This window comes from Prionailurus bengalensis, chromosome F2, assembly GCF_016509475.1.
Source record: "Prionailurus bengalensis isolate Pbe53 chromosome F2, Fcat_Pben_1.1_paternal_pri, whole genome shotgun sequence".
NCBI lineage: Eukaryota > Metazoa > Chordata > Mammalia > Carnivora > Felidae > Prionailurus > Prionailurus bengalensis.
This window is the reverse complement of record NC_057353.1, coordinates 19,840,707-19,854,188: the sequence shown is the minus strand read 5'-3', so window position 1 is coordinate 19,854,188 and position 13,482 is coordinate 19,840,707. Positions and strand designations below refer to the sequence as shown.

At 44.5% G+C, this 13,482-nt stretch overlaps 1 protein-coding gene across 6 annotated transcripts in view; it reads right to left on the bottom strand.

The window, feature by feature from the left end:
- SULF1 (sulfatase 1) overlaps positions 1 to 13,482 on the bottom strand; it is a 178,788-nt gene that overhangs the window by 8,805 nt on the left and 156,501 nt on the right. For 3 of the 6 annotated variants that reach the window (XM_043601166.1, XM_043601168.1, XM_043601169.1), the window contains 4 exons: positions 10,606 to 10,748; positions 10,388 to 10,511; positions 8,507 to 8,540; positions 7,179 to 7,244 (listed from right to left, as the gene is read on the bottom strand). In XM_043601166.1, coding sequence (XP_043457101.1) covers positions 7,179 to 7,244; positions 8,507 to 8,540; positions 10,388 to 10,511; positions 10,606 to 10,748 — 367 coding nt within the window. The remainder of the gene's footprint in view (positions 1 to 7,178; positions 7,245 to 8,506; positions 8,541 to 10,387; positions 10,512 to 10,605; positions 10,749 to 13,482) is intronic. The other 3 variants (XM_043601167.1, XM_043601170.1, XM_043601171.1) reach the window with 1 other exon arrangement.

Genomic DNA, 13,482 nt, shown 5'->3' with positions numbered 1-13,482 from the left:
AGGATGTTACCATTTATATGGAATGTTACTTGGCAATCAAAAAGAATGATACCTTGCCATTGGCAACAATGTGGATGGAACTAGGATGTATTATGTTAAACAAAAGAAGTCAGTCAGAGAAACACAAATATATGATTTCACCCATATGTGGAATTTAAGAAACAAAACAGATGAACATGGCGGAAGGGAAGGAAAAATAAGATAAAAACAGAGAGGGAGGCAAACCATATGAGACTCTTAAATACAGAGAACAAACTGAGGGCTGCTGGGGGCGGGGTGGTGGGGGGGATGGGCTAAATGGGTGATGGGCATTAAGGAGGGCACTAGGGATGAGCACTGGGTGTTGTATGTAAGTGACGAATCACTGGGTTCTACTCCTGAAAAATAAAATAAAATAAAGAGTCTACTATTAACAAAGTATAATTAAATAAATAAACAAATAAATAATTGTAAGCATGTTAAAAAAAAGGAAGTTATTTAGAAACTAGGAAGACTAGAATGAACCTCATGCCGTTAAACTAGAATTAGAGGTATCAGTACAAACATACAATTTTAAATATATCTAGATAGCTATGTCCCCACGTATCTCCATATCTGTAGAAACAGGAGTGGCTGTCAATACACTTGCACGTGCATTTTAGCTCTGTCCGCCCAGAGGGTCTACATACAAAGATGCCTCCATATCAATTTTATGCACCTCGAGCCTAGTTCAGATGCCACTGCTGCCCACTTAAAAGGAACTGGGGTCCTTCGGAGAAACGGCAGATTCCAGAGGTCGAGGAGTGAAATACGAGGTGAACCTGGAACATAGTGTTAGGCCAGGAAGCAGTGAAGTGCTCAAAAGATGATGGGGACACACCAAAAGGACACCCGAAGGGACATCATTGGCCCAAACTGGGACATTCTGGTCATCAAAATAAATAATGGGAGCAAAAAGATATTCATGGGATAAAATGAGGATCTATGAATCCTTCTTGCTATAAATGCATACATACATACGTACGTACACATGTACGTGCGTACAAGAAAAAGGGAACTCTCTTGTCTATGGTAGAGTACCACTTAAATGTAGCCAGAAAAACAGAATTGGAAAAAAATCATCCTTTTGCAGCCATCATAATGATTCAGGCAAGAATTATGGATTCCTCAAAAGGCAGTGGATGAATTATTAATTAAAAAAGGAAAAATAGGGGCTCCTAGTGGATTAACCTAGCAAACAACACCTCCACCGAGTAATCAAAAGTGAGACCACCAAACAGATGTCACGTAGCTTCCGGTAAGATATCCCGAGTGCACACTTCCCCTTCTGTGGTATTCCTGTCAGGAATGCACAATTTTAGTCCAATCATGCGGAAACATCAGAAAAACCCCAGCTGAGGGACATTTTACAAAACGACTCGCCTGTACACTTCAGAATGTCACGAATGCAATGAAGGGTTGAGGAACTATCCCAGATGGAAAGAGACTTAAGAGACATGACAGTTTACTACAATGTGTGTTTCTGGATTGGATCCCAGACCAGTAAAACCAAATCCTCCCCAACCCATAAACACGACAATACTGGGACAATTGGCAATATTTGAATATGGACTGTGGATTACATAATAGTATTGTATCAGTGTTAAATTGCCTGATTTTGATAAATTTACAATAGTTATGTACGAATGTTTTTGTTCTTGGGAAATACGTACAAAAACTCTTACAGATAAAGGTATATGATGTCTGCAAATTACGCACGATTCAGGAAAAAAAGAAGCCTGTGTGTATGTGCAGAGAAAGAGCCGGAGAGCAAGAGAAAACAATAAGGCAAATGAGGTCAAATTTCTTGGAACTATTCTTGCAAGTTTTCTGTAAATGTGACATTGTATCAAAATATAAAGTGAACACCTTGTTAGGCCTTAGAACTAAGCTTTCCACATTTCTGTCCTGGTTTCTACCAGTCCTCCTATCACAAAAGGAGCTCCTTTCGGGGGGCCATTCTGAAGTTCTTTACTCAGGGAGGAAACGGATGAATAGGTTTGCTCCGACAAGTGGATTTTCAAAATAAATGCAGATGATTTCAAGTTCCAGGCGATTCTCATCCAATCTGGGAAACACAAAGATGGCAAAACCACTAACAGCAATTCAAAACCACATGCAGGTTGCAAGCTGAGCCACATTTCTTTCCAGACGGCAACTTATTTGCTTTTAAGAACATGACCACGTAATTATGTCACACTCTACCAGCGGGTGGGAGAGATCACGCATGCGTGGCATGGGAACTCTTCCTGGAGCAGTGGTGTTACAATCAACAAAGGCTGCTGGAGTGTCCTGAGAAGCAGAAAGGATAGTTTCTACGGAGAGGGCCTGATGCCTCCCACTCCTTCGGCCTGCTCTCCCCACATCATCTCTGCCACAGCCTCGCCAAAACAGTGCACAGTTTCCTGAAAGCACCAGGCTCTCTCCCTCCTCAGCACTGGCATTTCTTCCTAGAATGTGCTTCCCTGCCTCATCGTCTGAGTCAGCTCTCGGCCTTCAAAATTAAATTTGAACATCATTCTCTCCGCAAAGCCTTTCGTGACCCTCCTCTTCTCATCCTAAGCACGTTGGGAAGGCCTACATCACACCTGTAGATGAATGTCGGTACCCGTGCCCAACAGCAAAGTGTAAGAGGTCCACTGGAAATTCACAAGCTTTGTAGTTTTACCCATCATTGCTGACTGGAAGGATGTGTTCATTGATATGGCTATTCTCTTCCCAGCTTTCAGTTCTGAGGGCATTGACTTGATTTACAAAATTGAGAGAGCCTGAACAGGGTATCTGCACTAATGTAGCCATTCCTTTCTCTGAAGCCCTTCCCTGTTTTTCTGTGTTGTCTTTGAATGTTTTTCTGAAGGCACAGAGTTTCCAATATTTGGGGCCAAATCAGTGTGTATTGTGGAGGACTTTCATGCTGCCTGAAAATTTGCTTTGGGTTTTGAAATTTCAGAGCCTCTGATGAATTCAGGGTCCTGCAAGGAACTAAAAGCCAATCATAAATACCTTTTTATTTGCTATGCATGGAAGATTTCTCGTGCACTAGTTTTACTGAGGCAGTGCAAGAATACCTATTTATTTTACAAATAAAAGACTACAAACCTTCAACTAAGAAGACAGTATAGAACTATCAGTAAATGTCAGTTATGTCATTTAGCTATAGACAAATAACTTTGTATAGTCAATGACTGATTAAAAGCACATACTTTCTTATTGGGGCAAAAGCACATAATTTTCCCTCTTTCTTAGCCCTTGATTAGTAAAAAACTTGCTAATTTTATTACTCATTAACGTGAAGGTAAATGTCCTTCAAAACTCTAGGGTTCTTTGGCATATCTCTCACTATTCAACTCTGTTATCAAACACTGTTCATAGAATAATATATATTCAGGGCTTACTTGTGCTAAGCACTTGTCAGATATCAGCCTATGTAATCCTTACATATTGTTCTGTATATGCATATTATTAGCAAATTTTTACAGATGAGAAAGTGCAGTTAAAATTTTAAATTGTTGGGGCGCCTGGGTGGCTCAGTCAGTTAAGCAGCCGACTTTGGCTCAGGTCATGATCTCACGGTCCGTGAGTTCGAGCCCCGCGTCGGGCTCTGTGCTGACAGCTCAGAGCCTGGAGCCTGTTTCAGATTCTGTGTCTCCCTCTCTCTGACCCTCCCCCGTTCATGCTCCGTCTCTCTCTGTCTCAAAAATAAATAAACGTTAAAAAAAATTAAAAAAAAAAAACAAAAAAAACCCCTAAAACCCAATCCTCTGAGGTAGTAGGTAACCAGGGTGATCAGATTGTTTAGATTGCCCAAGGGTCCCAGTTTATATCTGTTGTACTGGCATCCTGTTCAGTTTAGCATTTGTCCAGAACTTTTGAAGTTTTAGTTTAGAAAATAGTTTTTAAATGCAGTTATTTTATAAATCCACTGACCATACCATTGGTCAGCAAATACATATGTCAAATATAGACCATTTTAATTATTTTTAGTACGCCCTCTCTGGTGGAAACATCCTTGTTTGGAAGATAAATTCTGTGGTCACCCGACATATAGCACTCTTTGTGAAATTGGCTCTGTTTACCTCTTCTGCTCGCCTCCCATTCCCTTGCACTACCATTGAATTGATCACAGTCCCCCGAATGGATCTTGCCTTCGCACAAACTGTCCCTTCTAGTTGGACCGGTTTTCTTTCCTCAATATCCCGTTCTAGATGGTGCCAGCATTGCCTTCAGCATGCAGCATGAAATGCCACCTCCTTGGGAAGCTTCCCTGGATTCCTCGGGGTTGGGTTAGGGGCCCCACACGGCTCTTACAGAATCATCTCTTCCCCTGTCGGGACACTTTGTTTTCTGAACAGTAATGATAATACTTGACCGTATTCTCCTCCAAGGCAGTGGCTTGCATACAGGTGGTCATGTGGGTTCTTTCCTTCTTTATTTATTTACTGAATGGACGAAAGAGGATTAGCTTTTCCCCCTCTTATCTTTCCTCTCTATTTTGAAACCAATTAAAGGTAAATTATATTCCTCAGTTTGGAGGGTAAGGGCTTAGAGTCCTGCAACACTTTTGTTCCTTTTTTTATGGAGAAGAAAGGCACCAGGTGTAGAATCACCCCTGGAAAAGACAAAATTTTGGACATCCTCTGGGAGCTTAGATTAATTCTGACTTGCCCCTGCCCCTGATCCTGACCAAGTGGCCACTGCTGTGTGATGAAAAACTTATCCCGCCAGTTGGCAGGGCTTGTCTAGCAGAGTTCTGGCTGGATGTCAGTGGCTGCCCGTCCTCCCCAGGGCACACTTCTGGGCAGGGTGCAAGCTGTCCACTGCATATGGCGACCCCGCCTCTGATCCGTGTCCTAACAAATCTGACCCTAAGGCCCCCATCACCTTAGGAGGCCAGCCTCACTTCCCATCCCTTTAACCCCAAACCCTGACCTGAACCCAACTCTTGGTCAAGCACCTTAAACAGAGAAGTCCAACAGAGCTAAGCAAGCACAGCGTAAAAATAAAATAGGGTGCACAGTGACCTACGTCAATTATTTCTTAGCAGAACTGGAAAAAATATGGAGAGAAAATGAGTAAATAAAATGGAGTCCTGAGATGTGACAGAGAGAACGGAACCTGCTGAAGCTTCCTTAAAGTAACACGGAGCCGGGAAGTGAAGTTTGGGTTTTGTCCTTCAGTACGTTCAGGCAGTTCAGAAAAAAGACTGAGCTCTGGGTTGGCAGTGAGTGATGAGGAAGCTCGGGGTGGTGCTGATGAGCATCTCTTTTTGTGTCTCATGAAGTAGAGTAACATCCTTTGGAATCATAATATCACCATCCCCTTTCAAACACTGTCTCCTTCCTGTTAATGTTTTGCATCCACGCCCGTCTCGCTGATAACACCCATCATTGCCGGGGCTTGAGGCTTGCCAGGCTCTGTTCTCCACTTCTTGCTAGTGAGGCAGGATTTGAACCCAAGGCACACCGGCCCGTCAGCACTAATCAGCCCCTAACACGCAGCCAGGTCGCCCACACCCATCTGCCAGCCGCCAGCTGTGGCCACAGGGCAGATGGGTAAAAAAGTGTAAATGCAACGTGGGCAGAGCATGGGTGCCGAGGACGGAGCACAGCGTGGCCTGCCGGTCTACTGGGCGTGGAACACGGGTCAGGAAGCAGCCCCGCCAGCACGAGGCTGCCCAGAACCACCGGCCGGCCCCACGCTGCCTGCCATGGACACATAGCACGGCTGCCAGGAGCAGTTCTGGGCCATCAAAGGGCAGCAGGATCAGCTTTCACAAGCAGTGGGAAAAATAAACACCCCCTCAACCTGTTGATCCTATTCTATTTTGCAACACAGAAATGATGGCTTTCAACTCGAGCCAAACATTCCTTCCTGAGTCATGGCGGCTGGTTTCTGAGCGGTGCCCCTGCTCTGTGCTTGTCTTAACTGGAAAATGACCAGTATGAGTAAGCAAAGCATTGCAGTCTGTCCCGGCCTCATGCGCATGCCACGGCACTAAGTAAATAGAATAAATACGAAGTTGAACGGGGAACAGACTTGCCTTTGGAAGGCCCTTTAACAAATAAATGTAAAGATTAGTTTTTCCACATCCTCAGAATTGAAGGCAGTCAAAAAGCTCTTAGTCAATCTTGTGTGAGAGAAACGTTTCTGAAACACTGCTGAATTTTCTAATTTCACATCCCTCAGGTTTGGCTACTATCACTTTTCTCGAAGTCTTTTATAATGAAATTTCATATGAAAATGCATTTAATTCGTTTTCTAAAAAAAAAAAAAATCCGAATCTTCTTGGAGAATCGAGGCTTCTGAAACCTGGTAAGAGAGCCATCGCTGGAGGGCTGTGTCCCGGTAAGCACCACCTGAGACAGTCGTTTCGGTGGGTCCACACCTACGGTGGCTTTTTTGACACCTGTTCCCTTCAGTCCAACGGGGCACAGTGAGCAGGGGAGGCCATGTCAAACACTGCATTTGGGTATCCAGTGAGTCCCCAGGTGGGACAGGCAAATGCTCCCTCAGTAGCCCTGTTTCAGGATTTCTTGACTGCAGTGTGGGTGTCGGCCGAAAGACAGGTTGCCCCCCCCCCCCCACACACATCATGAAATGGTAGGATCTGGAAGTGCCAGTCGTTGCGTGTTACACAGTGTCCACCTATCTGTCCTTTGGGAAGGAATTTAGGGAGGAAGAGGCAACGGGTAACTCTGTCACCTTGCACATGTGCTTCCAACGGCCACATTCTCAGGCGACCCCGTCAACAACGAGTTACCAAGGCTCTGACCAATGGCCTCACAAATGGCGGAATTAGTGGTGGGTGGCAGAGAAGGGAGAGGGAAGAGTCCCAGATGCTTGCCATTTAATCAGGACCAGAGTGCAGTTAAACATTCTTCCAAAGTTGGCCGGGTATGACTTGATGGAGAATAGCTCTCTGACTCAGCTCTGACCAGGCCGGTGACTTAAATAGCCTATTAATACCCTTTTACCTCGTTCATGACAAGAAGTAAAAGAAAGCTCAACTGACAATCCCTTAGCTGTAAAATTGAGTGCATCATAAAATAACCGTAAAGTCAATATCTAGTGTTAGGTCCATTAAAAATGTCACACTTTGGAAATGTCTTAATGTGGCCCCTGGGAAGCAGGCGAAACAATGCTGGTGTGCGGGATATTACCTCGTCAGCCCATAGCCCTGGTGAGACCAGCTTAAGGGTGGGTTCTTCTGCTCTGTCCTACGTGTGCTGGGGGTGATGTGGGGTCAGGGTGGGGGGGGGAGGGCAGAGCGAGGAAAGGGAAGAAGACAGGAGAGAAGAGAAAAAGAAGAGATACATACATGGTTATTAAACATCCTCAGAAGTCCAGCTTTCTTTGTTTTGTTATTTGTTTACATCTTCCCCACCACCTTTCCTGTTGTTTAGCTTCTGGTCAGATCAGTGAGGTGCCCCGGAAAAGGAAGAATCTGAGAGTACAGCTCAGGAGGCTGGAGAGAGGCAGTGGGGCAAACAGCGTTCCCTGGCATGGCGCCAAGGAAGCCCATGTTCCTCTGATGGATTCCTCAACTATGGTGCTGACTCATCGTGACTCTGTTTCCCCACAGTGGAGGTGGTCAGGACAGTCCCCTCCTGCCCACACCGCACGTTTCTGACAAATCCACCTAAGGTCTACGCTTAGAGTGGAAAAATATCAAGGGCTGATGATGCCAGGTGATCCTGTGACATGGCCACCAGGCATGTCGGACCCCCTCACTGAACATGAGGTAAGAGGGATGGGTGAGGGTTGGAGAGAACAAGGTGGCTGGGCTGAGGCCTGTTTATGAAGTTTGGGTGTGTCAGGCGGTATTGTCTCTGTGCTGTGCTAAGACCTCTCTGTAGGGCTTGACTCCAGGTACCCTGTCCCCAACCCAGCACCCTCTCCTCACTCACCACCACCCTGCAGAGCCTTTGGAATCGTATCACTGCTGCCTTTCACCACCCACTCTAATTAAGGAGTCTTAACAAGGAAGCTCCTTCTATTTCCTCCAACTTTGGCTTTTGAATGCTCTTAAATTTCCCATCACTCCTTTTTGGGTCTTGGGTCTTTGACATTCAATTATACTTTGTAAAAAATCTCTAAACCAGTTTCCATGAAGCCTCTCCACCAAATCAATGTGTGAGCACCACAAGGGAAAGAATTCTCCCAAACTCTCCCCAGGGCTCCCAAGGGTCATTCTATTTTTCCCCCCCCCCTTTCACAGCAATCCATGCTTAAAAGCATCATCTAATGAGCAAACACGCATGGGAGTAAATGCTCTGAGAGACATCCCGCTGTGACAGTCAGCTGATTAAAAGCAAAATGACAGATCTGTAACCAACGACACAATATGGTGGAGAATGCTGTTAGCACATGCACGCACCCACACTTTGCTCTGTGCAGCATGGTGAGGAACAGAAATTAGTTGAAATGGCTGGATCATGCAATTATTGGGAAAGAAGCTGTGGGGGAGAATAAAAAAAAATGTGAATACCTGTGTAGGTCATAGCTTCCTCCATCTTTATTTCCTGACATAGGAAAATACAAGAGTAATTTATGTTAGCTTTAGAACTCATAAAACCATTCACTATGTCGTTTTCCATGTACAACATCTAAATCCTAGAAAGAAACATATTGTGTTAAATACAGACAGTGCTGAAGTCCCACACCTGTCCTAGTAGACAGGTTCAAAATGAGCAGTGAAAGCTATAAATTAAAAGGTTTGAGATAAAATGTACAGGAGTTTCTTTGGTGGCAAAGGAGGAGAGAGCCCATTTAAAAGCAGTATGAAAAATACTTCCAGTCAGTCTCAGTAAAATTTTGGTTATTTTTAGACAAAACAGTTGGGAAAAAAGGGGGGAGGGCAACAATCATCTCCTGTAGGAATTGTCTAGAAGGTGGAGGGGACCACTGGCTTCACTGGCTCTCCCTTGTGTGTCATTCCATCAAGAGACTATCAGACTTCCCTGAGCAGAGTTAGGTCACCACCAGTAAGAGAGCCAGGTCCTTTGGGGGAGAGCTGTCTGGGTATAAAATTTCAAAAAAGCAATAATTGGTTCAATTTCTAGGCCTTATTGAGACTTTTCGTTGGTTTGTTTATTTTGTTTTTGGTGTGTGGAGGGGTAAGATTTGAGGAAACGCTCAGATAAGCAGGATATCTGAAAAGATTGGAGCTGGGTGGGGTCAGCGACCAAAGACCTATTCTGCAGCTCAGTCAGGACTGGACTTTACAGGCGGCCAAATGATTTGATTAAGGTGTTAACTGAGAAGTGTTGGCCGATGGCTGTGAGGTGACCTCTCTCACAGTGTTTATAATTTCTTTTGGGGTCTTTGCAGCTTGAAAGCCTCAGGACCCTGCAGGGGTGGAAATGACAGGAGGCGGACATTGATTTTTTGGAGGTAGGACCCCTTCCCCCCCCTTCAAGTCACATGACCCAGGGGAGAGGCCTACTTTTAGGGCTGGTGATATTGGCCCTGCCAGGTGCCCTGAGACACCGGCTGTTAGGGACACAAAGCAAACTCAGCTGCATACAAAGGTCTCCTGCAAACCACTCCCCACCACCACAGAGTTCAGCTCTTCGCTCTTTTGGGGTTGGCTGCCGTGCTGATGCCAATGACCTCGCCAGTGCCAGCTCCTTCTCCTCCCTTCATTGGACTGCTGGAATTTACGTTTCTACAGGAATTACGACAAACTGAGCATCCTCATCAATTAGGAAAGAGCTGGGACAGACACTGAAAAAAATGGCAGCCTCACGAACCACAGGCGAAATTAGTTTAATGCTGCAGATCTGGGAGGGAGCATCTAGTTGATTCCATATGGACCCTCTAGCACTGCTGGATCCCAAGACAGTGAATAACCCAAGTATCTCTAGTTTCAGAGGGGAAATACTGGTACAAGAAATCGAATTCACTGTGTCACGGGCAGGGATCCAATTAGGGCAGCTCCCAACTGTGCTAGGCAGAAACAGGACATTGTGTGTTCCCATCCAAATTCAGTTAAAAAATGAGGATATCCTGGTTTGCCTAAGAGTATAGATCACGCCTGTTGACGGCAAGAACAAATAAATCCCCAATGCCTTCATCCCGCTTGCCAGTGGATGCTTCTATCAGGAAGGTTTACTAGCAGAACAGACGTGTGGGACAAATTGGAATAAAACACTCACCAAATCTTTTGGCGTGTTAAATTTTTCATTAATGTTCCCAGAGATAAACTTAGAGAACAGATTATGTTTGGAACTGCCTGGAAGTGTCCCAATCTCTGGGTTTCTATGCATAGCGTCGTTTCAAAGGCAGAAAACTTGACAACACAAAGAATTTCCCAGGAAATACAGGAAAAAAACAACAAAAACAACCACCACCTTTTTTCCCCCCTTACCGACTTCAAGGCCCTTAGGTCTTGGATTGCACTGCTTATACCCTTGGCAGCTCCTGAGCTCCATGAGTTGTACATGTAGCTGGTTCAAAATGCCCCGTTCCACTGTGTGCACTGTGTTTGTGAGCTGTGGGTGAAGAGGCCAGGACAACATATTTAAGCTCATGTTCTGGCTGTTTTGTTTCCAACAACCTTCATAAAATGAAAACATACTGACTTACCTGATAAGGATCTGTATTCATATCAAAATACTCCAAAAAGCCAGTGGCGAACTCACAGAAAAGAAAATTATGCGTCTCATTAACTGTACGTAAACACCAGTAGGTATTATTGTTAGAGCTCGTGCAGGCGCAGAAAGATCCCACTGTTGGTAAAGAAGAAAAACGAAAGGCAGAGAATGAAAAAAACGAAATGGCAGGCTAGCCATTCTAGCATTTCCTTATCTTTGTAACTTAGGGGCACATTTTCTTTCTTGTAAGTACCATGTGTTTAGATGTTAAAAAAATTGTATTTTCCCCCTCTCTAAGAGGTGGAAAGTGGGGAAGACGATGGCAATCTATGATCGTGAATGCAGGCTGAAGGCCAGGGTGAAGTTTTGGCACGTTGGTTTGCCCCCCGCCCCCGTGGGGCAGTGGTCTCTGGAATAGGGTGGGTGGAGAACGGGAAGGGAATTATCAGAATTTACATTTCTGGTTATTTTTATCTTTTATTTATTTTTTTTAAAGGATAAAATGGTTCTAAAATAAAGAGGTGGACTGGTGCCCTTGAGTGTCCTCATCTGGCCACACGTCACAAATGGTGCATGGAAAGAGGGGGTTCTGCAGCGGGAAGGGGTTTGCAGATGACTTGAGCCCAGCTCAGTGGATTGAGGGATGATGTCATTTGTGATCATTGTAGACGACACTTTCACATGAGACAGGCTATGACCTTGAACGGCTTTGGCATCATGCAGAGGCTCACTGGTTTTCTGGTGGAAAGTGTCTCAGACACTTTGGAAACAAAACAAACCATCCAGTCTTCTTCTATAGAGAGAAAGTTTCTAAATTTCTGACCTCTCCTGCAACGATAATTGAACTTTAGAAATATGCTGTCTAGCAAATACTTTTAAAGCAGTTGGAATAGGCACACTTAATGCGCATTCATTGTCTACTATGTACTTTGCATGTATTAACTCATTTAATCCTTAAAAAAATCTTATGAGACAAAGATTATTGTTATTTCCATTTTACAGATGGGAAAAATGAGGCTCAGAGAGGGTAAGTAATTTATTTGAGGTCACACAGCTGACAAGTAGCAGCATTAAGGGTCTGGCTGGAGGGTATACCCTTAACCACTATATGTCACTTACCCACCTATCCAGTATTAAACACACTAAATCTGTCCCCTTAAGCGAAAAGAAATGTTTTAGACAACGAATGAGAAATGATTTTTTTTCTAATTTTATTTTGATAGACTATTTTTAGAGCATAAGATGGTTCACAGCAAAACTGAGCAGAAGGCACAGAGAATTTCTAGAGAATACCCCCATCTCCACAGATGCAGAACCTTCCCCACTATCAATATCTCTCAACACGGAGACAACTAATGAACCTACATGAACACGACGTCATCACCCACAGTCCACAGCCTACATTAGGGTTTGCTCTTGGTGTCGTACGTCCTATGGGCTTTGACCAACGTACGGTGACATGTGTCTACCAGTATAGGGTCAAACACTGGTATGTCACATCACTGACCTAAAGATCCGCATTTCTCCATCTATTCCTTTCTGCCCACAGGAGATGATTTTTCAGGCTGCTGTGTTTCCAGGGGCCCAGCCCAGAGCTTGGCGGAGAACAGACCCCCACAACCTGAATGACCCTCAGAGATCCTCATGTCCCGGTTTAGGGAACACCATGGAAAGTCAGAATGCTATGAGTTTAAGAGTTCACTTGGCTTTAGCGTGGCTGGAAATGAAAATGCAAACTTGAACGCTGAAATCAAAAAGCATCAAAATGGATGGGGCGCCTGGGTGGTGCAGTCGGTTAAGCGTCCGACTTCAGCCAGGTCACGATCTCGCGGTCCGTGAGTTGGAGCCCCGCGGCGGGCTCTGGGCTGATGGCTCGGAGCCTGGACCCTGTTTCCGATTCTGTGTCTCCCTCTCTCTCTGCCCCTCCCCCGTTCATGCTCTCTCTCTGTCCCAAAAATAAATAATCGTTGAAAAAAAAAATTAAAAAAAAAAAAAGCATCAAAATGGAAAGACAAAACAAAAATCCTCACAGGTAGGCCTGAAACTCCCAAAGAATGGGTCTTGGGTTCCTGGAGTCTCCAAATCCCACTTGGAGAAACACTGACCCAGCTGGTCCTACTGTGATCTTTTCAATGAGGAGATCTGGGGTTTTAGCTACTCCCTGGGTCGGTAAGCCTTCAATCAGATGATGTGACACAAGAATTTAGGGCATTATTTCTAGATGGCCTCAGTGAACACTGTGCATAGACCACCAAAACAAATGTTAAGTATAATTTTAAAAGCACACAATTGTTATTATTCCATGTCATCAGCAATTCCGTATAAAACTAAATATTTTGTGGAGTCTCTATTCTTCCCCGCAAACATGACACTAGGTAGTTAAGGGGGCTGAGAATTAGTAGGATATGGCTCCTGCCTTTAAGGGGGTTTCACTTCCTTTTATTATACTTAGAGCATTACATGAAATACAGCAGCAACAAAATACATAAGAGGCAAAATCGTCTGCCCATTTATTTAGTTATTCAGTCATAGAGCAGTCTTGCTGGGTGGGCACTCTGCCAGGAGGTGGGCACTATGTGAAATAACACCAACAGGAGAAAGACCCAGGGCGAGCTTGGCATTTTCAAGTAAAATGTGAAAACAAATCTCTAAAGAAAAAAATAATGCTTGGCAAAAATCATTCTAGAAAATAAGAGGATGCTCCCCACTTGAGTTATTCTAGATCCCTGGTTTTATGCTGCTGAAGCCCTGGTCTTCAGGACTGTAGTGTGAGTCACTGTCTCTGCGTGGCAGCAGTTAGTGGCATTTACAAGGAGCAACTGATACGAGGTGACGGGTGTTAATGCAATCATCATTTCACAGTCGGCAA